We start from the raw sequence: 27766 nt of genomic DNA, 5'->3' as shown, positions 1-27766 counted from the left end.
TGTGTGGGAACTTCTTCAAGATTGTTGGAAAAGCATTCCAGGTGAAGCTGGTTGAGAGAATGCCAAGAATGTGCAAAGCTGTCATCGAGGCTAAGGGTGGCTACTTTGAAGAATCTCACAAATATTATTTGGTTACTACATGATTCCATGTGTGTTATTTCATAGTTAAAGTCTTCAATAAATTCTACAATGTACAAAATGGTAAAAAAAATTCAATTAAAAATTAAGAAGCCTTGAATGACTAAGTGTGTCATTACATTTGACTGGACTGTATATGTATATGTATATATAATATTAACCCTGTTTAAAAGGAGGTAAGAGTATCGTTAGTTTCTTCTGGGCCGAAGACTCCCCTAAAACACCTAGAGGAAGGAAGTGGATTAGGGCCACAGATACACTTTATAAAAACACAGCAGGGGAAATTAGGGTTAAAAAAGTCACAAAAAATAGCTCTGACAAATGAAAGGACAATACAGTAAACAGAAATCGATAGTCGAGACGTCGAACAAGGGGGGGGTGAGTGGAGAGGGAACCAGGGTGGGGGGGTACAGGTGGGGGGTATAAGTCCTATTGGTGGTGTACCTGAGGTGCTTGTGGCTGGGCTCCCATGGCCTGTGGGCTTCCCTGTCCGTAGTACGCAGCCTGCTGGCGGTAGTACTCTGCCCAGGCAGCACTGTAGTCTGGTTGACCACCTGGTTGAACACCTGGCTGACCACCTGGCTGACCTGCTGCTGCCTGGGGGGCCGCTTGACCTGGGGGAGGCGGTGACAGCATTAATAATTTCAATATGATTTAAGGGGACGAATGACAAGGTTAAATGTTGCCTAAGCATAGTCAATAATGACTAAAACAGCAACAATACGAAGTGAACAATAGTCGATGTCAAGCTTTGGGATTATAATCTGTACCCAAGGCAACCAAATTGGACCAGAGGAGATCATTTAATGAATAGTTGAGCTGATCATGCAGCTGAAACACTTCTGGAGGAAAACGGAGGTGAAACACTGAACAAAATAATATAAAAATGCAACATGTAGTGTTGGTTTAATGAGCTTAAATCAAAACACCTACATTATTCATAAGCCTCCCCACAAAAAAGTTAATTTCTCTCAAATTTGTTTATATCCCCGTTAGTGAACATTTCTCCTTTGCCAAGATAATCCATCCACCTGACGGATGTGGCATAATCAACGAGCTGATTAAACAGTATAATCAGTACACAGGTGTACCTTGTCTTGGGGACAATAAAATGTGCAGTTGACACAACGGCACAGGTGTCTCAAGTTGAGGGAGCGAGGAATTGGCATGCTGACTGTAGGAATGTCCAATAGAGCTGTCGCCAGAGAATTTAATGTTCATTTCTCTACCATAAGCCGCCTCCCAACGTCATTTTAGAGAACGTGGCAGTACGTTCAACCGGCCTCATAACCGCAGACCAAGTGTACGGCGTCGTTTGGGTGAGCGGTTTGCTGACGTCAACGTTGTGAACAGAGCGCCCCATGGTGGCGGTTAATGGTATCGGCAGGCATAAGTTACGGACAACACACACAATTTAATTTCATCCATAGCGATTTGAATGCACAGAGATACCGTGACGAGATCCTGAGGTCCATTTATCCACATCCTCATGTTGTTTCACGGCACCATGTCGCAAGGATCTGTAGACTTCAACTTCCTGGAAGCTGAAAATGCCCCAGTTCTTCCACGGCCTGCATAATCACCAGACATGTCACCCATTGAGCATGTTTGGGATGCTCTGGATCGACATTGTGTTCCAGTTCACACAAATATCCAGCAAACTTCACACAGCCCATCGTCAAGGAGTGGGACAGCATTCCACAGGCCACAATCGACAGCCTGATCAACTCTATGCGAGGGAGACGTGTCGAGCTGTGTGAGGCAAATGGTGGTCACACCAGATACTGACTGGTTTTCTGATCAAACGCCCCTACTTTTGTTTAAGGCATCTGGGACCAACAATCTGAACTCCGTCATGTGAAATCCATAGATGAGTGAATAATCTATATATTTTAAATTGAATGCTTTCCTTACATGAACTGTAACTGTAAATCATTTTTTGAAATTGTTGCGTTTATATTTTCTTGCGAGTGTGAGACGGGGAACGAACCCACCACGGGTTCTTTGGGTGGCGGGACAGAAACCCTCTGCTTTGCTCTGGGCCAGCTGTGGTGACAGGACCCTCTACTACAGAGAGAGCTGGGAGGAGTGGGGGCACAGCTGCCCACAACATGACCAATGACAGCTGGCCTTACTCAACTGATAATTTTGTAGTTTCTCACCTTGTTTCTTGTAGTACTCCTCCCAGGCCTTGGTGTAGTCCTGTGGTTGCTGACCTGAAATCACAACAAATCACTGGTTCAGCTCACTGACCCACAGAAAACGGTATGGGCCCTAAACAAATCCGTACGTCCGGTTCTGTGTCTCTTCTTTGTTGCCTGGTCCTGTCTGTGGAAATGCAAGACTGACGGGTAGACAAACAGCAGTCTAAAACAGCTATAAAACGTAACAGTTAGTGGACCGCAACCATAGCTGCTCGCCACGGGCCTGCTAATCCCGCCACATTCACCAGACAACGCAACGAATGGAAAAACGGACCTTAGACTTTCAAAGCACCGTGGCTGTGTACACTGATCTCTGGTTAGTCCTGCTAAACAGATCCAACTCAAGCTGCTTACTTTAGCAAAACATTTATGTTAATACTAGGGGTGACAAATGGCAAAACACTTAGCGTTTAAGCAGTCACCGGTTTTCTGTTAAAGCGACAAAAAAAAAACATATAACTCCGCAATGCAGATGGACTACTACATCGTGCTTCCCGAGGAGAAAGAGAGAAACGTTATCATTTATGCTACTGCCGGTCTTGCGTTACACAAGAGTGGTAACGTGGAGCCTCGTTCCCGGTGTCATCAAACCAACACGAGGCTACAGTTATAGAGTCTCTCCGTGTGGCCAAGTTATTAGGAGATATCTATCAAACGGAAGACGGCATTTAAAAATCACAGAACTAAAAAGTTAAACGAGAAGGACCATCAAGAGGTAGTCTCGATTAGCCTGGCTGACTAGCTCTCTCGGTTTGATGCAGTCAAGATGGATGCTACGTAATCAGATGAGAACTAACTCCCACCCCCCCCCCCAAAATTTGATCATCAGAATACGGGACAAGCTTTTCTGCTGGGGGGGTGTTCACAAAGGAACCAAACGGGACCTACCTCCAATTGTTGATATGTGTTGCTTACTGAATCTCTTTCTACTCAACAGTACGTTCTAAAAAGTATGTAGTATGATTAGCACACAGTATATAGTTTAAGTAAGTAGTAGGCCAGACAGATTTGAGACACGGACACTACGCGAGGTTCAAAAGGACAGATGGAGGCAGGTCTCTGCACATTTGGTTCATGATGAACACACCCCCCCCCCCAGCAGTAAAACACTGGCGGTGGTAGAGATTGGAGGAGGTGGTAGCTACCTTGCCCATTGGGTTCCTAGTGAACACCCCCCCCCAGCAGTAAAACACTGGCGGTGGTAGAGATTGGAGGAGGTGGTAGCTACCTTGCCCATTGGGTTCCTAGTGAACACACGCCCCCAGCAGTAAAACACTGGCGGTGGTAGAGATTGGAGGAGGTGGTAGCTACCTTGCCCATTGGGTTCCTAGTGAACACCCCCCCCCCAGCAGTAAAACACTGGCGGTGGTAGAGATTGGAGGAGGTGGTAGCTACCTTGCCCATTGGCCTGTGTGTTGCCGGGGGCTCCGCCGGCGGGCGTCATGGGGGCCTGGGGTTGCTGCTGGTACTGGGAGTAATACGCTGCCCAGGCCGCCGCGTTGGCGTCAGCTGCGGCTTTACCTACAAACCAATACACACTTTAGATATATCCCGGGTTGCATTACCTACACACAGGTTAAACTTTATCTTATGGTCTTGTAACACAGAAATTGGTGCAAATCAACAAGCAGGAGATTAGGCCTAAAACACACTAGCAAATGTATTTCCTAGGAAATACACCATTTGTTTAACGTCTATTTTGACCAGTACATGTATTCGCACAGCAGATCTGTACAAAAACCCTAATGGGTACAAAGTGCTCAAACCAGTACCATCATAACAGATGGAGGCTATAAAATCTTACCAGGATCCGGCTGTCCCTGCTGCCAGTGGGGGAATCCGTTGCCCCAACCCTGCGGCTGGTAGGGAGCGGGAGGACCACTGAGAGAAGAAGAAGAGAACCATTACAACACCATTACAAGCCTGTGTCGGACTGTTTAACTCACTCATTTAGATTTAAAGAAAATATTGCTTTCCCTCCAATTTCCCTACGATTTTATCGTTAATGAATCATGTGCAAATTATCTTATTAACTTAAGATCAACCGAGATATGTAAGTAGAAAAGTAGAAGGGCAAGCCGCCGGGAGACGGGGCAAGCCGCCGGGAGACGGGGCAAGCCGCCGGGAGACGGGGCAAGCCGCCGGGAGACGGGGCAAGCCGCCGGGAGACGGGGCAAGCCGCCGGGAGACGGGCTCTTACTGTGGTCCTGGGGGTCCCTGGTTGTAAGGGCCGGGGTTGTAGGGGCCCATCTGAGCAGGAGGTCCAGGTGGGCCGGGGGGCCCGTGGGGAGAGGGACCTCCGTGGGGGCCTGGTGGGCCGTGAGGACCACCCATTGGACTGACTGGACCCTGGAGAGGCGGACAGGGGTGTCAACGTACTAGACCGATACCCGTTAGTAGAACGTACTAGACCAGGGGTGTCAAACTCATTCCACGGAGGGCCTAGTGTCTGCAGGTTTTTGGTTTTTCCTTTCAATAAAGCCCTAGACAACCAGGTGTGGGGAGTTCCTAACTAGTTAGTGATGTTAATTCATCAATCAAGTACAAGGGAGGAGCGAAAACCCGCAGACACTAGGCCCTCCGTGGAATGAGTTTGACACCTGTGAACTAGACCGATACCAGTTAGAACCTCTAGAACTAGACAGCTGATTAGAGGCTTAGTGCTCACTGCTCACCGACCAGCCACTACTACTACTAGTTAAACTAGGCTTAGTGCTCACTGCTCACCGACCAGCCACTACTACTACTAGTTAAACTAGGCTTAGTGCTCACTGCTCACCGACCAGCCACTACTACTACTAGTTAAACTAGGCTTAGTGCTCACTGCTCACCGACCAGCCACTACTACTACTAGTTAAACTAGGCTTAGTGCTCACTGCTCACCGACCAGCCACTACTACTAGTTAAACTAAACCTCTCCACCAGCGTCCAGTGACTGAGCTTCACATTGATATGTAGGATATCTACTAGACACACGGACACTGAAAAACCACTCACCCCGATCTTCTCCTCGACCAGCTGCCGTGCGTAATCTATCTGTTGGTGTGATCCTCGGACGGTGAACATTTTAATGTTGGGGTCGGAGTTGGGCGGAGGGTTTCTCTGGAGCTCGATACGCGCCCCAGACTGCTGGCTGATGCCCTTGATGGTCTCTCCTCCTACAGAGAACGGAAGAGGTTAGGACTCTACTCAACTATAACCACTGTCCTCCTACAGAGAAATGATCAGGACAACATGAAAACGTAAAAAAACCTGCTTTCTAGGGGGACGTAGCTTCAGTTATTATTTATAAGAACGGAGGATTCAATTAAAATCAGGAAAAAAACTCCCATTCCAGAAGGAGAACAAGACATGGGATGGGTGTGAGAAGGGGAACGAACCCACCACGGGTTCTTTGGGTGGCGGGACAGAAACCCTCTGCTTTGCTCTGGGGCAGCTGTGGTAGCAGGACCCTCTACTAAAGAGAGAGCTGGGAGGAGTGGGGGCACAGCTGCCCACAATTAACAACTATACTAGTCACAATATTGTCACTGAAGCAGGCATGAGGAAGAAAAACTAGCAAACCATCTTTCCTCTTAAGTTGGTCAAATCTAGTGTGAAACGTGTATCGCCGGTCCTCACAAGCTTCATATGGACTAGGCTGCATCAGCTTTTGGCAGTGTTGTAGTACTCCAGTTAAGGACTACGTTTAGTGACTACAACCCTGGTTCGAGGCCTGTGCAGTATAATGTTTTAGCTGTGTGTGTGTGTGTGTGTGTGCGTGCGTGCGTGCGTGTGTGTGTTCTACCTTCTGCATGAATGTATCAGATATGTTTTGTTAAGTCTTCCAACCTTCAAAAACGGGAAGGTACAGCGGGAAGGTACAGCAGGAAGGTACAGCGGGACGGTACAGCGGGAAGGTACAGCGGGAAGGTACAGCGGGACGGTACAGCGGGAAGGTACAGCGGGAAGGTACAGCGGGAAGGTACAGCGGGAAGGTACAGCGGGAAGGTACAGCGGGAAGGTACAGCGGGAAGGTACAGCGGGAAGGTACAGCGGGACGGTACAGCGGGACGGTACAGCGGGACGGTACAGCGGGACGGTACAGCGGGACGGTACAGCGGGACGGTACAGCGGGACGGTACAGCGGGACGGTACAGCGGGACGGTACAGCGGGAAGGTACAGCGGGAAGGTACAGCGGGAAGGTACAGCGGGAAGGTACAGCGGGAAGGTACAGCGGGAAGGTACAGCAGGAAGGTACAGCAGGAAGGTACAGCAGGAAGGTACAGCAGGAAGGTACAGCAGGAAGGTACAGCAGGAAGGTACAGCAGGAAGGTACAGCAGGAAGGTACAGCAGGAAGGTACAGCAGGACGGTACAGCAGGAAGGTACAGCAGGAAGGTACAGCAGGAAGGTACAACAGGACGGTACAACAGGAAGGTACAGCAGGACGGTACAACAGGACGGTACAACAGGAAGGTACAGCAGGACGGTACAGCAGGACGGTACAGCAGGACGGTACAGCAGGAAGGTACAGCAGGAAGGTACAGCAGGAAGGTACAGCAGGAAGGTACAGCAGGAAGGTACAGCAGGAAGGTACAGCAGGAAGGTACAACAGGAAGGTACAACAGGAAGGTACAACAGGAAGGTACAACAGGAAGGTACAACAGGAAGGTATAGCGGGAAGGTACAGCAGGAAGGTACAGCAGGAAGGTACAACAGGAAGGTATAGCGGGAAGGTACAGCAGGAAGGTACAACAGGAAGGTATAGCAGGAAGGTATAGCGGGAAGGTACAACAGGAAGGTACAGCGGGGTCCTATAAAGCCCATAGGTGTCTCGAGCTCAATCTAAGTTCATCTACCTTTGCCGATGATGAGTCCAGTCTTCATGGTCGGGACGGTGAAGGTGAACTCCTGCAGTCCACCAGGAGGACCCATGTTCCAGTTACCCCCCCCGTTACCCCCCCTGCCTCTCCCCCTGCCCCCTCCGTTAGGACCGCCCGGCCCCCCCTGCTGGACACTCCTCAGAAGGTCAGTGATGATCTCTGCTGCATGCTGGGACTGTTCTGGAGGACCTATGATCTGGGCTATCCTCTCCGGGGTAGTGCCGTCATCTGGAGAAGGGGAGGAAGTGAGAGAAAAGGACCTTAAAACCTGTTTGGGATTGGGAACCGCATTTTCACTTTTGCATGAAATGCGTGCCCAGAGTAAACTGCCTGCTACTCTGTCCCAGATGCTAATATATGCATATTATTAGTAGTATTGGATAGAAAACACTCTGAAGTTTCTAAAACTGTTTGAATGATGTCTGTGAGTATAACAGAACTCCTATGGCAGGCGAAAACCTAAGAAAAATCCAACCAGGAAGTGGGAAATCTGAGGTTTGTAGTTTTTCAAAGCTTGGCCTAATGAATACATTGTGTCTATGGGGTTAAGTTGCACTTCCTAAGGCTTCCACTAGATGTCACCTGTCTTTAGAAACTTGTTTCAGGCTTCTGCTATAAAGGAGGGGGGAATGGGAGCTGAATGAGTCATGGGTCTGGCAGAGTGTCTCAGGCTCGTGACGAGCGCTCCCGACAGAGTTAGCTCTCGTTCCAGTGCTTTGCTAAAGACAATGGAATTCTCCGGGTTGGAACATTAGTGATGATTTATGTTAAAAACATCCTAAAGATTGATTCTATACTTCGTTTGATATGTTTCCATGACCTGTAACGGAACTTTGAGTTTTTGTCTGGACGTAGTGCTCATGAAGATGGATTACTGGGCTGAACACGCTTACAACTAGTGGCTATTTGCACATAAATGGACTTTATGGAACAAAATCAGTCATTTATTGTTGAACTGGGATTCCTAGGAGTGCATTGATGAAGATCAAAGGTAAGTGAATATTTCTCATGCTATTTCTAACTTCTGTTGACTCCAACATGGCAGATATTTCTCTGACTGGTTTGGGCTCTGAGCGCCGTACTCAGATTATGCTTTTTCCGTAAAGTTAATTTTTTTTTTTAATCTGACACAGCGTTTGCATTAAGGAGAAGTCTATCTTTAATTCCTACCCTAATCTAGCACACCTGATTCTAATAACTAGCAGGTTGATAAACAATCAGATCAGTTACAACTGGGATTAGAGCTAAAAACCTACAGGACGGTACCGATCCAGGAACAGGGATGGACTGAACCTACTGGACGGTACCGATCCAGGAACAGGGTTGGACTGAACGGTAGCGATCCAGGAACAGGGTTGACTGAACGGTAGCGATCCAGGAACAGGGTTGACTGAACATACAGGACGGTAGCGATCCAGGAACAGGGTTGGACTGGACGGTAGCGATCCAGGAACAGGGTTGGACACAACATACTGGACGGTACCGATCCAGGAACAGGGTTGGACTGGACCTACTGAACGGTAGCGATCCAGGAACAGGGTTGGACTGAACGGTACCGATCCAGGAACAGGGTTGGACACAACATATTGGACGGTACCGATCCAGGAACTGGGTTGGACTGAACGGTACCGATCCAGGAACAGGGTTGGACTGGACCTACTGGACGGTAGCGATCCAGGAACAGGGTTGGACTGGACCTACTGAACGGTAGCGATCCAGGAACAGGGTTGGACTCAACATACTGGACGGTAGCGATCCAGGAACAGGGTTGGACTCAACATACTGGACGGTACCGATCCAGGAACAGGGTTGGACTGAACGGTAGCGATCCAGGAACAGGGTTGGACTCAACATACTGGACGGTAGCGATCCAGGAACAGGGTTGGACTCAACATACTGGACGGTACCGATCCAGGAACAGGGTTGGACTGAACGGTAGCGATCCAGGAACAGGGTTAGACTGAACATACAGGACGGTACCGATCCAGGAACAGGGTTGGACTGAACATACTGGACGGTACCGATCCAGGAACAGGGATGAGACCTGCGACTGAACCAACTTTCATGTTACTGTCAGTGACGCCTCACCTGGTTTGAACTGGATCCTGACTCCTGTGTCGCTCTGGATCTTCTTGATCATCTCTCCGTTTCTCCCGATCACAATTCCTACCGCAAACCTGGGGACAGGAACCTGAGGGAGGACACAGGCCAGGTTAGTAGTCAACTCAAACCTGGGGACAGGAACCTGAGGGAGGACACAGGCCAGGTTAGTAGTCAACTCAAACCTGGGGACAGGAACCTGAGGGAGGACACAGGCCAGGTTAGTAGTCAACTCAAACCTGGGGACAGGAACCTGAAGGTGGTAGACCAGGCAAGGCCCAGTTTCCCCAAAAGCATCTCAAGGCTAAGTTAATCGTTTCAAACTTTGTAGGAGCATCATTAAAATCTCCCAAGCAGTTGACCAAAACCGTGGTTAACGTCGCCCTTAAAAACACAATCTAACTCCGGCATCAGACCAGTCCAGAACAGCTAAGTGATTCGTTAGATGCTTTTTGCAGCTCGTGTGTCACTTTATACATAAAAGATGGCCGATAAACCCGGCTGAACCGTGGGATTCTGTCGGTGACCCGCGATAACGGCAGAACAAAGTAGCCGATGCCTTAGCAATTGATACAAACAAGCGACATTTAAAAAAAAAAAACGTGCTTCAAATAAAATATACGAGACTGCAATAAGACAAACAGTAAGCTATATATTCCCCTTTTCAATCATATCGAGATAAATCTCATGTTCATTCAATTGAGTTCTACTTTGTTACTTGTAGGCTACCGTCTGTAATTAGTCTCAGTATATCTCATGATGTGTATCCTAACATGAACACAATGATGTGCCAAATCAAGGCCTTAGAGCATTTTAATTGGGTAAGCATTAGAATACGCCGCCTAGATATTTGCAGCCATAGCTGGTAATCTATCTCTAGGAGCTGATCCATTGTCAGTTGTGTGAAATAATTCTCAGGTTAAAGGTCAGATATGAATGTAGAAAACTGATCCATAGTCAGTTGTGTGAAATAATTCTCAGGTTAAAGGTCAGATATGAATGTAGAAAACTGATCCATAGTCAGTTGTGTGAAATAATTCTCAGGTTAAAGGTCAGATATGAATGTAGAAAACTGATCCATAGTCAGTTGTGTGAAATAATTCTCAGGTTAAAGGTCAGATATGAATGTAGAAAACTGATCTGAGAGCAGCGCTCCCTTTCTTTCCATCCGGTCAGTATCAACAGTACGCCTCAACGACACACTTAGTGAACCTTCTCTCAGTGGGGTGTTCTGGGAAAAAAACAGGATACATCTTCGGCCGTTGTAGGAAAGAGGCATCGCTTAAAAAAAAACACTCGTAAGTCTAATTTTCATCGCTGTCGGGGAAACCGGGGCCCACGGCAGAGGTCCAATCTTTCCAAACTGACGTTCATACTGAAAACCGGCGAGACGCTGCATGCCTAATATCTGCAGTGCTGCTGGTTGAGTCAGAGTCTACTGAATCCATTAGGTGGCGGTGAAGACAGTGTAGTGTGAGTGTAGACTTACATCCAAGCCCTCTCCTCCTCCTCCTCCTCCTCCGCCGCCACCTCCTCCTCCTCCACCTCCCATCCTGGAGCCGTACTCTCCTCTCTGCTCCCTGAAGCCCTGTTCTCTGATCAGCTCCATCACCATGTCTTTGGCTTGCTGAAGGACCAGAGACGAGACCAGTCAACATGACAGTTTACAGGTACCTTGTTCAGGTGACGGCACCAGTCAGGTATCATTGGCAGACCAACACACGTTTTCCTAATGAGTGGCAAAAGATTCGAATTGAGCTGCCTGTGTAAAAGCAGCCATACAGCCACACGCCAGGCTCCTAACAAACTGGTCCTCTCTGCACCACTAACATACCAGCTGTAACACCAGTCCTCTCTGCACCACTAACATACCAGCTGTAACACCAGTCCTCTCTGCACCACTAACATACCAGCTGTAGATAACACCAGTCCTCTCTGCACCACTAACATACCAGCTGTAACACCAGTCCTCTCTGCACCACTAACATACCAGCTGTAACACCAGTCCTCTCTGCACCACTAACATACCAGCTGTAACACCAGTCCTCTCTGCACCACTAACATACCAGCTGTAACACCAGTCCTCTCTGCACCACTAACATACCAGCTGTAACACCAGTCCTCTCTGCACCACTAACATACCAGCTGTAACACCAGTCCTCTCTGCACCACTAACATACCAGCTGTAGGAAACACCAGTCCTCTCTACACCACTAACATACCAGCTGTAGATAACACCAGTCCTCTCTGCACCACTAACATACCAGCTGTAACACCAGTCCTCTCTGCACCACTAACATACCAGCTGTAGATAACACCAGTCCTCTCTGCACCACTAACATACCAGCTGTAGGTAACACCAGTCCTCTCTGCACCACTAACATACCAGCTGTAGATAACACCAGTCCTCTCTGCACCACTAACATACCAGCTGTAGGTAACACCAGTCCTCTCTGCACCACTAACATACCAGCTGTAGATAACACCAGTCCTCTCTGCACCACTAACATACCAGCTGTAGGTAACACCAGTCCTCTCTGCACCACTAACATACCAGCTGTAGGAAACACCAGTCCTCTCTGCACCACTAACATACCAGCTGTAGGTAACACCAGTCCTCTCTGCACCACTAACATACCAGCTGTAACACCAGTCCTCTCTGCACCACTAACATACCAGCTGTAGATAACACCAGTCCTCTCTGCACCACTAGCATACCAGCTGTAACACCAGTCCTCTCTGCACCACTAACATACCAGCTGTAGATAACACCAGTCCTCTCTGCACCACTAACATACCAGCTGTAACACCAGTCCTCTCTGCACCACTAACATACCAGCTGTAGGTAACACCAGTCCTCTCTGCACCACTAACATACCAGCTGTAACACCAGTCCTCTCTGCACCACTAACATACCAGCTGTAACACCAGTCCTCTCTGCACCACTAACATACCAGCTGTAACACCAGTCCTCTCTGCACCATTAACATACCATCTGTAGGAAACACCAGTCCTCTCTGCACCACTAACATACCAGCTGTAGATAACACCAGTCCTCTCTGCACCACTAACATACCATCTGTAGGAAACACCAGTCCTCTCTGCACCACTAACATACCAGCTGTAGATAACACCAGTCCTCTCTGCACCACTAACATACCAGCTGTAGATAACACCAGTCCTCTCTGCACCACTAACATACCAGCTGTAACACCAGTCCTCTCTGCACCACTAACATACCAGCTGTAACACCAGTCCTCTCTGCACCACTAACATACCAGCTGTAGATAACACCAGTCCTCTCTGCACCACTAACATACCAGCTGTAGGAAACACCAGTCCTCTCTGCACCACTAACATACCAGCTGTAGGTAACACCAGTCCTCTCTGCACCACTAACATACCAGCTGTAACACCAGTCCTCTCTGCACCACTAACATACCAGCTGTAGATAACACCAGTCCTCTCTGCACCACTAACATACCAGCTGTAGATAACACCAGTCCTCTCTGCACCACTAACATACCAGCTGTAGGTAACACCAGTCCTCTCTGCACCACTAACATACCAGCTGTAGGAAACACCAGTCCTCTCTGCACCACTAACATACCAACTGTAACACCAGTCCTCTCTGCACCACTAACATACCAGCTGTAGATAACACCAGTCCTCTCTGCACCACTAACATACCAGCTGTAGATAACACCAGTCCTCTCTGCACCACTAACATACCAGCTGTAGATAACACCAGTCCTCTCTGCACCACTAACATACCAGCTGTAGATAACACCAGTCCTCTCTGCACCACTAACATACCAGCTGTAGATAACACCAGTCCTCTCTGCACCACTAACATACCAGCTGTAGGAAACACCAGTCCTCTCTGCACCACTAACATACCAGCTGTAGATAACACCAGTCCTCTCTGCACAACTAACATTCCAGCTGTAGGAAACACCAGTCCTCTCTGCACCACTAACATACCAGCTGTAGGAAACACCAGTCCTCTCTGCACCACTAACATACCAGCTGTAGATAACACCAGTCCTCTCTGCACCACTAACATACCAGCTGTAGATAACACCAGTCCTCTCTGCACCACTAACATACCAGCTGTAGATAACACCAGTCCTCTCTGCACCACTAACATACCAGCTGTAGGTAACACCAGTCCTCTCTGCACCACTAACATACCAGCTGTAACACCAGTCCTCTCTGCACCACTAACATACCAGCTGTAACACCAGTCCTCTCTGCACCACTAACATACCAGCTGTAACACCAGTCCTCTCTGCACCACTAACATACCAGCTGTAGATAACACCAGTCCTCTCTGCACCACTAACATACCAGCTGTAGATAACACCAGTCCTCTCTGCACCACTAACATACCAGCTGTAGATAACACCAGTCCTCTCTGCACCACTAACATACCAGCTGTAGATAACACCAGTCCTCTCTGCACCACTAACATACCAGCTGTAGATAACACCAGTCCTCTCTGCACCACTAACATTCCAGCTGTAGATAACACCAGTCCTCTCTGCACCACTAACATACCATCTGTAGGAAACACCAGTCCTCTCTGCACCACTAACATACCAGCTGTAGATAACACCAGTCCTCTCTGCACCACTAACATACCAGCTGTAGGAAACACCAGTCCTCTCTGCACCACTAACATACCAGCTGTAGGTAACACCAGTCCTCTCTGCACCACTAACATACCAGCTGTAGATAACACCAGTCCTCTCTGCACCACTAACATACCAACTGTAACACCAGTCCTCTCTGCACCACTAACATACCAGCTGTAGGTAACACCAGTCCTCTCTGCACCACTAACATACCAGCTGTAGATAACACCAGTCCTCTCTGCACCACTAACATACCAGCTGTAGATAACACCAGTCCTCTCTGCACCACTAACATACCAACTGTAACACCAGTCCTCTCTGCACCACTAACATACCAGCTGTAGGTAACACCAGTCCTCTCTGCACCACTAACATACCAGCTGTAGATAACACCAGTCCTCTCTGCACCACTAACATACCAGCTGTAGATAACACCAGTCCTCTCTACACCACTAACATACCAGCTGTAGATAACACCAGTCCTCTCTACACCACTAACATACCAACTGTAGATAACACCAGTCCTCTCTGCACCACTAACATACCAGCTGTAACACCAGTCCTCTCTGCACCACTAACATACCAGCTGTAGATAACACCAGTCCTCTCTGCACCACTAACATACCAGCTGTAGGAAACACCAGTCCTCTCTGCACCACTAACATACCAGCTGTAGGTAACACCAGTCCTCTCTACACCACTAACATACCAGCTGTAGGTAACACCAGTCCTCTCTGCACCACTAACATACCAGCTGTAGATAACACCAGTCCTCTCTGCACAACTAACATTCCAGCTGTAGGAAACACCAGTCCTCTCTGCACCACTAACATACCAGCTGTAGATAACACCAGTCCTCTCTGCACCACTAACATACCAGCTGTAGGTAACACCAGTCCTCTCTGCACCACTAACATACCAGCTGTAACACCAGTCCTCTCTGCACCACTAACATACCAGCTGTAACACCAGTCCTCTCTGCACCACTAACATACCAGCTGTAACACCAGTCCTCTCTGCACCACTAACATACCAGCTGTAGATAACACCAGTCCTCTCTGCACCACTAACATACCAGCTGTAGATAACACCAGTCCTCTCTGCACCACTAACATACCAGCTGTAGATAACACCAGTCCTCTCTGCACCACTAACATACCAGCTGTAGATAACACCAGTCCTCTCTGCACCACTAACATACCAGCTGTAGATAACACCAGTCCTCTCTGCACCACTAACATTCCAGCTGTAGATAACACCAGTCCTCTCTGCACCACTAACATACCATCTGTAGGAAACACCAGTCCTCTCTGCACCACTAACATACCAGCTGTAGATAACACCAGTCCTCTCTGCACCACTAACATACCAGCTGTAGGAAACACCAGTCCTCTCTGCACCACTAACATACCAGCTGTAGGTAACACCAGTCCTCTCTGCACCACTAACATACCAGCTGTAGATAACACCAGTCCTCTCTGCACCACTAACATACCAACTGTAACACCAGTCCTCTCTGCACCACTAACATACCAGCTGTAGGTAACACCAGTCCTCTCTGCACCACTAACATACCAGCTGTAGATAACGCCAGTCCTCTCTGCACCACTAACATTCCAGCTGTAGATAACACCAGTCCTCTCTGCACCACTAACATACCAGCTGTAACACCAGTCCTCTCTGCACCACTAACATACCAGCTGTAGATAACACCAGTCCTCTCTGCACCACTAACATACCAGCTGTAGGAAACACCAGTCCTCTCTGCACCACTAACATACCAGCTGTAGATAACACCAGTCCTCTCTGCACCACTAACATACCAGCTGTAGGTAACACCAGTCCTCTCTACACCACTAACATACCAGCTGTAGATAACACCAGTCCTCTCTGCACCACTAACATACCAGCTGTAACACCAGTCCTCTCTGCACCACTAACATACCAGCTGTAGATAACACCAGTCCTCTCTGCACCACTAACATACCAGCTGTAGATAACACCAGTCCTCTCTGCACCACTAACATACCAGCTGTAGATAACACCAGTCCTCTCTGCACCACTAACATACCAGCTGTAGATAACACCAGTCCTCTCTGCACCACTAACATACCAGCTGTAGATAACACCAGTCCTCTCTACACCACTAACATACCAGCTGTAACACCAGTCCTCTCTGCACCACTAACATACCAGCTGTAGGAAACACCAGTCCTCTCTGCACCACTAACATACCAGCTGTAGGTAACACCAGTCCTCTCTACACCACTAACATACCAGCTGTAGATAACACCAGTCCTCTCTGCACCACTAACATACCAGCTGTAGATAACACCAGTCCTCTCTGCACCACTAACATACCAGCTGTAGATAACACCAGTCCTCTCTACACCACTAACATACCAGCTGTAACACCAGTCCTCTCTGCACCACTAACATACCAGCTGTAGGAAACACCAGTCCTCTCTGCACCACTAACATACCAGCTGTAGGTAACACCAGTCCTCTCTACACCACTAACATACCAGCTGTAGGTAACACCAGTCCTCTCTGCACAACTAACATTCCAGCTGTAGGAAACACCAGTCCTCTCTGCACCACTAACATACCAGCTGTAGATAACACCAGTCCTCTCTGCACCACTAACATACCAGCTGTAGGTAACACCAGTCCTCTCTGCACCACAAACATACCAGCTGTAGATAACACCAGTCCTCTCTGCACCACTAACATACCAGCTGTAACACCAGTCCTCTCTGCACCACTAACATACCAGCTGTAGATAACACCAGTCCTCTCTGCACCACTAACATACCAGCTGTAGATAACACCAGTCCTCTCTGCACAACTAACATTCCAGCTGTAGGAAACACCAGTCCTCTCTGCACCACTAACATACCAGCTGTAGATAACACCAGTCCTCTCTGCACCACTAACATACCAGCTGTAGATAACACCAGTCCTCTCTGCACCACTAACATTCCAGCTGTAGATAACACCAGTCCTCTCTGCACCACTAACATACCAGCTGTAGATAACACCAGTCCTCTCTGCACCACTAACATACCAGCTGTAGATAACACCAGTCCTCTCTACACCACTAACATACCAGCTGTAACACCAGTCCTCTCTGCACCACTAACATACCAGCTGTAGATAACACCAGTCCTCTCTGCACCACTAACATAGCAGCTGTAGATAACACCAGTCCTCTCTGCACCACTAACATACCAGCTGTAGGAAACACCAGTCCTCTCTGCACCACTAACATACCAGCTGTAGATAACACCAGTCCTCTCTGCACCACTTACATACCAGCTGTAGGTAACACCAGTCCTCTCTGCACCACTAACATTCCAGCTGTAGATAACACCAGTCCTCTCTGCACCACTAACATACCAGCTGTAGGAAACACCAGTCCTCTCTGCACCACTAACATTCCAGCTGTAGATAACACCAGTCCTCTCTGCACCACTAACATACCAGCTGTAGATAACACCAGTCCTCTCTGCACCACTAACATACCAGCTGTAACACCAGTCCTCTCTGCACCACTAACATTCCAGCTGTAGATAACACCAGTCCTCTCTGCACCACTAACATACCAGCTGTAGATAACACCAGTCCTCTCTGCACCACTAACATACCAGCTGTAGATAACACCAGTCCTCTCTACACCACTAACATACCAGCTGTAGGTAACACCAGTCCTCTCTGCACCACTAACATACCAGCTGTAGATAACACCAGTCCTCTCTGCACCACTAACATACCAGCTGTAGATAACACCAGTCCTCTCTGCACCACTAACATACCAACTGTAACACCAGTCCTCTCTGCACCACTAACATTCCAGCTGTAGATAACACCAGTCCTCTCTGCACCACTAACATACCAGCTGTAGGAAACACCAGTCCTCTCTGCACCACTAACATTCCAGCTGTAGATAACACCAGTCCTCTCTGCACCACTAACATACCAGCTGTAGATAACACCAGTCCTCTCTGCACCACTAACATACCAGCTGTAACACCAGTCCTCTCTGCACCACTAACATTCCAGCTGTAGATAACACCAGTCCTCTCTGCACCACTAACATACCAGCTGTAGATAACACCAGTCCTCTCTGCACCACTAACATACCAGCTGTAGATAACACCAGTCCTCTCTACACCACTAACATACCAGCTGTAGGTAACACCAGTCCTCTCTGCACCACTAACATACCAGCTGTAGATAACACCAGTCCTCTCTGCACCACTAACATACCAGCTGTAGATAACACCAGTCCTCTCTGCACCACTAACATACCAGCTGTAGATAACACCAGTCCTCTCTGCACCACTAACATACCAACTGTAACACCAGTCCTCTCTGCACCACTAACATACCAGCTGTAGGTAACACCAGTCCTCTCTGCACCACTAACATACCAGCTGTAGATAACACCAGTCCTCTCTGCACCACTAACATACCAGCTGTAGATAACATCAGTCCTCTCTACACCACTAACATACCAGCTGTAGATAACACCAGTCCTCTCTACACCACTAACATACCAACTGTAGATAACACCAGTCCTCTCTGCACCACTAACATACCAGCTGTAACACCAGTCCTCTCTGCACCACTAACATACCAGCTGTAGATAACACCAGTCCTCTCTGCACCACTAACATACCAGCTGTAACACCAGTCCTCTCTGCACCACTAACATACCAGCTGTAGATAACACCAGTCCTCTCTGCACCACTAACATACCAGCTGTAGATAACACCAGTCCTCTCTACACCACTAACATACCAACTGTAGATAACACCAGTCCTCTCTGCACCACTAACATACCAGCTGTAACACCAGTCCTCTCTGCACCACTAACATACCAGCTGTAGATAACACCAGTCCTCTCTGCACCACTAACATACCAGCTGTAGATAACACCAGTCCTCTCTGCACCACTAACATACCAGCTGTAGGAAACACCAGTCCTCTCTGCACCACTAACATACCAGCTGTAGGTAACACCAGTCCTCTCTACACCACTAACATACCAGCTGTAGGTAACACCAGTCCTCTCTGCACCACTAACATACCAGCTGTAGATAACACCAGTCCTCTCTGCACAACTAACATTCCAGCTGTAGGAAACACCAGTCCTCTCTGCACCACTAACATACCAGCTGTAGATAACACCAGTCTTCTCTGCACCACTAACATACCAGCTGTAGGTAACACCAGTCCTCTCTGCACCACTAACATACCAGCTGTAACACCAGTCCTCTCTGCACCACTAACATACCAGCTGTAACACCAGTCCTCTCTGCACCACTAACATACCAGCTGTAACACCAGTCCTCTCTGCACCACTAACATACCAGCTGTAGATAACACCAGTCCTCTCTGCACCACTAACATACCAGCTGTAGATAACACCAGTCCTCTCTGCACCACTAACATACCAGCTGTAGATAACACCAGTCCTCTCTGCACCACTAACATACCAGCTGTAGATAACACCAGTCCTCTCTGCACCACTAACATACCAGCTGTAGATAACACCAGTCCTCTCTGCACCACTAACATTCCAGCTGTAGATAACACCAGTCCTCTCTGCACCACTAACATACCAACTGTAACACCAGTCCTCTCTGCACCACTAACATACCAGCTGTAACACCAGTCCTCTCTGCACCACTAACATACCAGCTGTAGATAACACCAGTCCTCTCTGCACCACTAACATACCAGCTGTAGGTAACACCAGTCCTCTCTACACCACTAACATACCAGCTGTAACACCAGTCCTCTCTGCACCACTAACATACCAGCTGTAGGTAACACCAGTCCTCTCTACACCACTAACATACCAGCTGTAACACCAGTCCTCTCTACACCACTAACATACCAGCTGTAACACCAGTCCTCTCTGCACCACTAACATACCATCTGTAGGAAACACCAGTCCTCTCTGCACCACTAACATACCAGCTGTAGATAACACCAGTCCTCTCTGCACCACTAACATACCAGCTGTAGGAAACACCAGTCCTCTCTGCACCACTAACATACCAGCTGTAGGTAACACCAGTCCTCTCTGCACCACTAACATACCAGCTGTAGATAACACCAGTCCTCTCTGCACCACTAACATACCAACTGTAACACCAGTCCTCTCTGCACCACTAACATACCAGCTGTAGGTAACACCAGTCCTCTCTGCACCACTAACATACCAGCTGTAGATAACACCAGTCCTCTCTGCACCACTAACATACCAGCTGTAGATAACACCAGTCCTCTCTGCACCACTAACATACCAGCTGTAGATAACACCAGTCCTCTCTGCACCACTAACATACCAGCTGTAACACCAGTCCTCTCTGCACCACTAACATACCAGCTGTAGATAACACCAGTCCTCTCTGCACCACTAACATACCAGCTGTAGGAAACACCAGTCCTCTCTGCACCACTAACATACCAGCTGTAGATAACACCAGTCCTCTCTGCACCACTAACATACCAGCTGTAGGTAACACCAGTCCTCTCTACACCACTAACATACCAGCTGTAGATAACACCAGTCCTCTCTGCACCACTAACATACCAGCTGTAACACCAGTCCTCTCTGCACCACTAACATACCAGCTGTAGATAACACCAGTCCTCTCTGCACCACTAACATACCAGCTGTAGATAACACCAGTCCTCTCTGCACCACTAACATACCAGCTGTAGATAACACCAGTCCTCTCTGCACCACTAACATACCAGCTGTAGATAACACCAGTCCTCTCTGCACCACTAACATACCAGCTGTAGATAACACCAGTCCTCTCTACACCACTAACATACCAGCTGTAGATAACACCAGTCCTCTCTACACCACTAACATACCAACTGTAGATAACACCAGTCCTCTCTGCACCACTAACATACCAGCTGTAACACCAGTCCTCTCTGCACCACTAACATACCAGCTGTAGATAACACCAGTCCTCTCTGCACCACTAACATACCAGCTGTAGGAAACACCAGTCCTCTCTGCACCACTAACATACCAGCTGTAGGTAACACCAGTCCTCTCTACACCACTAACATACCAGCTGTAGGTAACACCAGTCCTCTCTGCACAACTAACATTCCAGCTGTAGGAAACACCAGTCCTCTCTGCACCACTAACATACCAGCTGTAACACCAGTCCTCTCTGCACCACTAACATACCAGCTGTAACACCAGTCCTCTCTGCACCACTAACATACCAGCTGTAGATAACACCAGTCCTCTCTGCACCACTAACATACCAGCTGTAGGTAACACCAGTCCTCTCTGCACCACTAACATACCAGCTGTAGATAACACCAGTCCTCTCTGCACCACTAACATACCAGCTGTAACACCAGTCCTCTCTGCACCACTAACATACCAGCTGTAGATAACACCAGTCCTCTCTGCACCACTAACATACCAGCTGTAGATAACACCAGTCCTCTCTGCACCACTAACATAGCAGCTGTAGATAACACCAGTCCTCTCTGCACCACTAACATACCAGCTGTAGATAACACCAGTCCTCTCTGCACCACTAACATACCAGCTGTAGATAACACCAGTCCTCTCTGCACCACTAACATACCAGCTGTAGATAACACCAGTCCTCTCTGCACCACTAACATACCAGCTGTAGATAACACCAGTCCTCTCTGCACCACTAACATACCAGCTGTAGATAACACCAGTCCTCTCTACACCACTAACATACCAGCTGTAGGTAACACCAGTCCTCTCTGCACCACTAACATACCAGCTGTAGATAACACCAGTCCTCTCTGCACTACTAACATTCCAGCTGTAGGAAACACCAGTCCTCTCTGCACCACTAACATACCAGCTGTAGATAACACCAGTCCTCTCTGCACCACTAACATACCAGCTGTAGATAACACCAGTCCTCTCTGCACCACTAACATTCCAGCTGTAGATAACACCAGTCCTCTCTGCACCACTAACATACCAGCTGTAACACCAGTCCTCTCTGCACCACTAACATACCAGCTGTAGATAACACCAGTCCTCTCTGCACCACTAACATAGCAGCTGTAGATAACACCAGTCCTCTCTGCACCACTAACATACCAGCTGTAGGAAACACCAGTCCTCTCTGCACCACTAACATACCAGCTGTAGATAACACCAGTCCTCTCTGCACCACTAACATACCAGCTGTAGGTAACACCAGTCCTCTCTGCACCACTAACATTCCAGCTGTAGATAACACCAGTCCTCTCTGCACCACTAACATACCAGCTGTAGGAAACACCAGTCCTCTCTGCACCACTAACATTCCAGCTGTAGATAACACCAGTCCTCTCTGCACCACTAACATACCAACTGTAGATAACACCAGTCCTCTCTGCACCACTAACATACCAGCTGTAGATAACACCAGTCCTCTCTACACCACTAACATACCAACTGTAGATAACACCAGTCCTCTCTGCACCACTAACATACCAGCTGTAACACCAGTCCTCTCTGCACCACTAACATACCAGCTGTAGATAACACCAGTCCTCTCTGCACCACTAACATACCAGCTGTAGGAAACACCAGTCCTCTCTGCACCACTAACATACCAGCTGTAGGTAACACCAGTCCTCTCTACACCACTAACATACCAGCTGTAGGTAACACCAGTCCTCTCTGCACCACTAACATACCAGCTGTAGATAACACCAGTCCTCTCTGCACAACTAACATTCCAGCTGTAGGAAACACCAGTCCTCTCTGCACCACTAACATACCAGCTGTAGATAACACCAGTCCTCTCTGCACCACTAACATACCAGCTGTAGATAACACCAGTCCTCTCTGCACCACTAACATTCCAGCTGTAGATAACACCAGTCCTCTCTGCACCACTAACATACCAGCTGTAACACCAGTCCTCTCTGCACCACTAACATACCAGCTGTAGATAACACCAGTCCTCTCTGCACCACTAACATAGCAGCTGTAGATAACACCAGTCCTCTCTGCACCACTAACATACCAGCTGTAGATAACACCAGTCCTCTCTGCACCACTAACATACCAGCTGTAGATAACACCAGTCCTCTCTGCACCACTAACATACCAGCTGTAGGAAACACCAGTCCTCTCTGCACCACTAACATACCAGCTGTAGGTAACACCAGTCCTCTCTACACCACTAACATACCAGCTGTAGATAACACCAGTCCTCTCTGCACCACTAACATACCAGCTGTAGGAAACACCAGTCCTCTCTGCACCACTAACATACCAGCTGTAGGTAACACCAGTCCTCTCTACACCACTAACATACCAGCTGTAGGTAACACCAGTCCTCTCTGCACCACTAACATACCAGCTGTAGATAACACCAGTCCTCTCTGCACAACTAACATTCCAGCTGTAGGAAACACCAGTCCTCTCTGCACCACTAACATACCAGCTGTAGATAACACCAGTCCTCTCTGCACCACTAACATACCAGCTGTAGATAACACCAGTCCTCTCTACACCACTAACATACCAGCTGTAGGTAACACCAGTCCTCTCTGCACCACTAACATACCAGCTGTAGATAACACCAGTCCTCTCTGCACCACTAACATACCAGCTGTAGATAACACCAGTCCTCTCTGCACCACTAACATACCAACTGTAACACCAGTCCTCTCTGCACCACTAACATTCCAGCTGTAGATAACACCAGTCCTCTCTGCACCACTAACATACCAGCTGTAGGAAACACCAGTCCTCTCTGCACCACTAACATTCCAGCTGTAGATAACACCAGTCCTCTCTGCACCACTAACATACCAGCTGTAGATAACACCAGTCCTCTCTGCACCACTAACATACCAGCTGTAACACCAGTCCTCTCTGCACCACTAACATTCCAGCTGTAGATAACACCAGTCCTCTCTGCACCACTAACATACCAGCTGTAGATAACACCAGTCCTCTCTGCACCACTAACATACCAGCTGTAGATAACACCAGTCCTCTCTACACCACTAACATACCAGCTGTAGGTAACACCAGTCCTCTCTGCACCACTAACATACCAGCTGTAGATAACACCAGTCCTCTCTGCACCACTAACATACCAGCTGTAGATAACACCAGTCCTCTCTGCACCACTAACATACCAGCTGTAGATAACACCAGTCCTCTCTGCACCACTAACATACCAACTGTAACACCAGTCCTCTCTGCACCACTAACATACCAGCTGTAGGTAACACCAGTCCTCTCTGCACCACTAACATACCAGCTGTAGATAACACCAGTCCTCTCTGCACCACTAACATACCAGCTGTAGATAACACCAGTCCTCTCTACACCACTAACATACCAGCTGTAGATAACACCAGTCCTCTCTACACCACTAACATACCAACTGTAGATAACACCAGTCCTCTCTGCACCACTAACATACCAGCTGTAACACCAGTCCTCTCTGCACCACTAACATACCAGCTGTAGATAACACCAGTCCTCTCTGCACCACTAACATACCAGCTGTAGGAAACACCAGTCCTCTCTGCACCACTAACATACCAGCTGTAGATAACACCAGTCCTCTCTGCACAACTAACATTCCAGCTGTAGGAAACACCAGTCCTCTCTGCACCACTAACATACCAGCTGTAGATAACACCAGTCTTCTCTGCACCACTAACATACCAGCTGTAGGTAACACCAGTCCTCTCTGCACCACTAACATACCAGCTGTAACACCAGTCCTCTCTGCACCACTAACATACCAGCTGTAACACCAGTCCTCTCTGCACCACTAACATACCATCTGTAGGAAACACCAGTCCTCTCTGCACCACTAACATACCAGCTGTAGATAACACCAGTCCTCTCTGCACCACTAACATACCAGCTGTAGGAAACACCAGTCCTCTCTGCACCACTAACATACCAGCTGTAGGTAACACCAGTCCTCTCTGCACCACTAACATACCAGCTGTAGATAACACCAGTCCTCTCTGCACCACTAACATACCAACTGTAACACCAGTCCTCTCTGCACCACTAACATACCAGCTGTAGGTAACACCAGTCCTCTCTGCACCACTAACATACCAGCTGTAGATAACACCAGTCCTCTCTGCACCACTAACATACCAGCTGTAGATAACACCAGTCCTCTCTGCACCACTAACATACCAGCTGTAGATAACACCAGTCCTCTCTGCACCACTAACATACCAGCTGTAACACCAGTCCTCTCTGCACCACTAACATACCAGCTGTAGATAACACCAGTCCTCTCTGCACCACTAACATACCAGCTGTAGGAAACACCAGTCCTCTCTGCACCACTAACATACCAGCTGTAGATAACACCAGTCCTCTCTGCACCACTAACATACCAGCTGTAGGTAACACCAGTCCTCTCTACACCACTAACATACCAGCTGTAGATAACACCAGTCCTCTCTGCACCACTAACATACCAGCTGTAACACCAGTCCTCTCTGCACCACTAACATACCAGCTGTAGGTAACACCAGTCCTCTCTGCACCACTAACATACCAGCTGTAGATAACACCAGTCCTCTCTGCACCACTAACATACCAGCTGTAGATAACACCAGTCCTCTCTGCACCACTAACATACCAGCTGTAGATAACACCAGTCCTCTCTACACCACTAACATACCAACTGTAGATAACACCAGTCCTCTCTGCACCACTAACATACCAGCTGTAACACCAGTCCTCTCTGCACCACTAACATACCAGCTGTAGATAACACCAGTCCTCTCTGCACCACTAACATACCAGCTGTAGGAAACACCAGTCCTCTCTGCACCACTAACATACCAGCTGTAGGTAACACCAGTCCTCTCTACACCACTAACATACCAGCTGTAGGTAACACCAGTCCTCTCTGCACAACTAACATTCCAGCTGTAGGAAACACCAGTCCTCTCTGCACCACTAACATACCAGCTGTAGATAACACCAGTCCTCTCTGCACCACTAACATACCAGCTGTAGGTAACACCAGTCCTCTCTGCACCACTAACATACCAGCTGTAGATAACACCAGTCCTCTCTGCACCACTAACATACCAGCTGTAACACCAGTCCTCTCTGCACCACTAACATACCAGCTGTAGATAACACCAGTCCTCTCTGCACCACTAACATACCAGCTGTAGATAACACCAGTCCTCTCTGCACCACTAACATAGCAGCTGTAGATAACACCAGTCCTCTCTGCACCACTAACATACCAGCTGTAGATAACACCAGTCCTCTCTGCACCACTAACATACCAGCTGTAGATAACACCAGTCCTCTCTGCACCACTAACATACCAGCTGTAGGAAACACCAGTCCTCTCTGCACCACTAACATACCAGCTGTAGATAACACCAGTCCTCTCTGCACCACTAACATACCAGCTGTAGATAACACCAGTCCTCTCTGCACCACTAACATACCAGCTGTAACACCAGTCCTCTCTGCACCACTAACATAGCAGCTGTAGATAACACCAGTCCTCTCTGCACCACTAACATACCAGCTGTAGATAACACCAGTCCTCTCTGCACCACTAACATACCAGCTGTAGATAACACCAGTCCTCTCTGCACCACTAACATTCCAGCTGTAGATAACACCAGTCCTCTCTGCACCACTAACATACCAGCTGTAACACCAGTCCTCTCTGCACCACTAACATACCAGCTGTAGATAACACCAGTCCTCTCTGCACCACTAACATAGCAGCTGTAGATAACACCAGTCCTCTCTGCACCACTAACATACCAGCTGTAGGAAACACCAGTCCTCTCTGCACCACTAACATACCAGCTGTAGATAACACCAGTCCTCTCTGCACCACTAACATACCAGCTGTAGGTAACACCAGTCCTCTCTGCACCACTAACATTCCAGCTGTAGATAACACCAGTCCTCTCTGCACCACTAACATACCAGCTGTAGGAAACACCAGTCCTCTCTGCACCACTAACATTCCAGCTGTAGATAACACCAGTCCTCTCTGCACCACTAACATACCAACTGTAGATAACACCAGTCCTCTCTGCACCACTAACATACCAGCTGTAGATAACACCAGTCCTCTCTACACCACTAACATACCAACTGTAGATAACACCAGTCCTCTCTGCACCACTAACATACCAGCTGTAACACCAGTCCTCTCTGCACCACTAACATACCAGCTGTAGATAACACCAGTCCTCTCTGCACCACTAACATACCAGCTGTAGGAAACACCAGTCCTCTCTGCACCACTAACATACCAGCTGTAGGTAACACCAGTCCTCTCTACACCACTAACATACCAGCTGTAGGTAACACCAGTCCTCTCTGCACCACTAACATACCAGCTGTAGATAACACCAGTCCTCTCTGCACAACTAACATTCCAGCTGTAGGAAACACCAGTCCTCTCTGCACCACTAACATACCAGCTGTAGATAACACCAGTCCTCTCTGCACCACTAACATACCAGCTGTAGATAACACCAGTCCTCTCTGCACCACTAACATTCCAGCTGTAGATAACACCAGTCCTCTCTGCACCACTAACATACCAGCTGTAACACCAGTCCTCTCTGCACCACTAACATACCAGCTGTAGATAACACCAGTCCTCTCTGCACCACTAACATAGCAGCTGTAGATAACACCAGTCCTCTCTGCACCACTAACATACCAGCTGTAGATAACACCAGTCCTCTCTGCACCACTAACATACCAGCTGTAGATAACACCAGTCCTCTCTGCACCACTAACATA

General features: G+C 48.2%; 1 protein-coding gene across 2 annotated transcripts in view; it reads right to left on the bottom strand.

The window, feature by feature from the left end:
* LOC129823574 (far upstream element-binding protein 1-like) overlaps positions 1–27766 on the bottom strand; it is a 58025-nt gene that overhangs the window by 1611 nt on the left and 28648 nt on the right. For both annotated transcript variants that reach the window (XM_055882412.1, XM_055882414.1), the window contains exons 8-16: positions 10797–10934; positions 9296–9398; positions 7184–7435; positions 5340–5500; positions 4543–4691; positions 4147–4223; positions 3738–3863; positions 2301–2354; positions 583–752 (exon numbers count right to left, since the gene is read on the bottom strand). In XM_055882412.1, coding sequence (XP_055738387.1) covers positions 583–752; positions 2301–2354; positions 3738–3863; positions 4147–4223; positions 4543–4691; positions 5340–5500; positions 7184–7435; positions 9296–9398; positions 10797–10934 — 1230 coding nt within the window. The remainder of the gene's footprint in view (positions 1–582; positions 753–2300; positions 2355–3737; positions 3864–4146; positions 4224–4542; positions 4692–5339; positions 5501–7183; positions 7436–9295; positions 9399–10796; positions 10935–27766) is intronic.

Source organism: Salvelinus fontinalis, chromosome 26, assembly GCF_029448725.1.
Source record: "Salvelinus fontinalis isolate EN_2023a chromosome 26, ASM2944872v1, whole genome shotgun sequence".
In the NCBI taxonomy this organism is placed as follows: domain Eukaryota; kingdom Metazoa; phylum Chordata; class Actinopteri; order Salmoniformes; family Salmonidae; genus Salvelinus; species Salvelinus fontinalis.
This window is presented reverse-complemented; position numbering and strand designations above follow the sequence as displayed.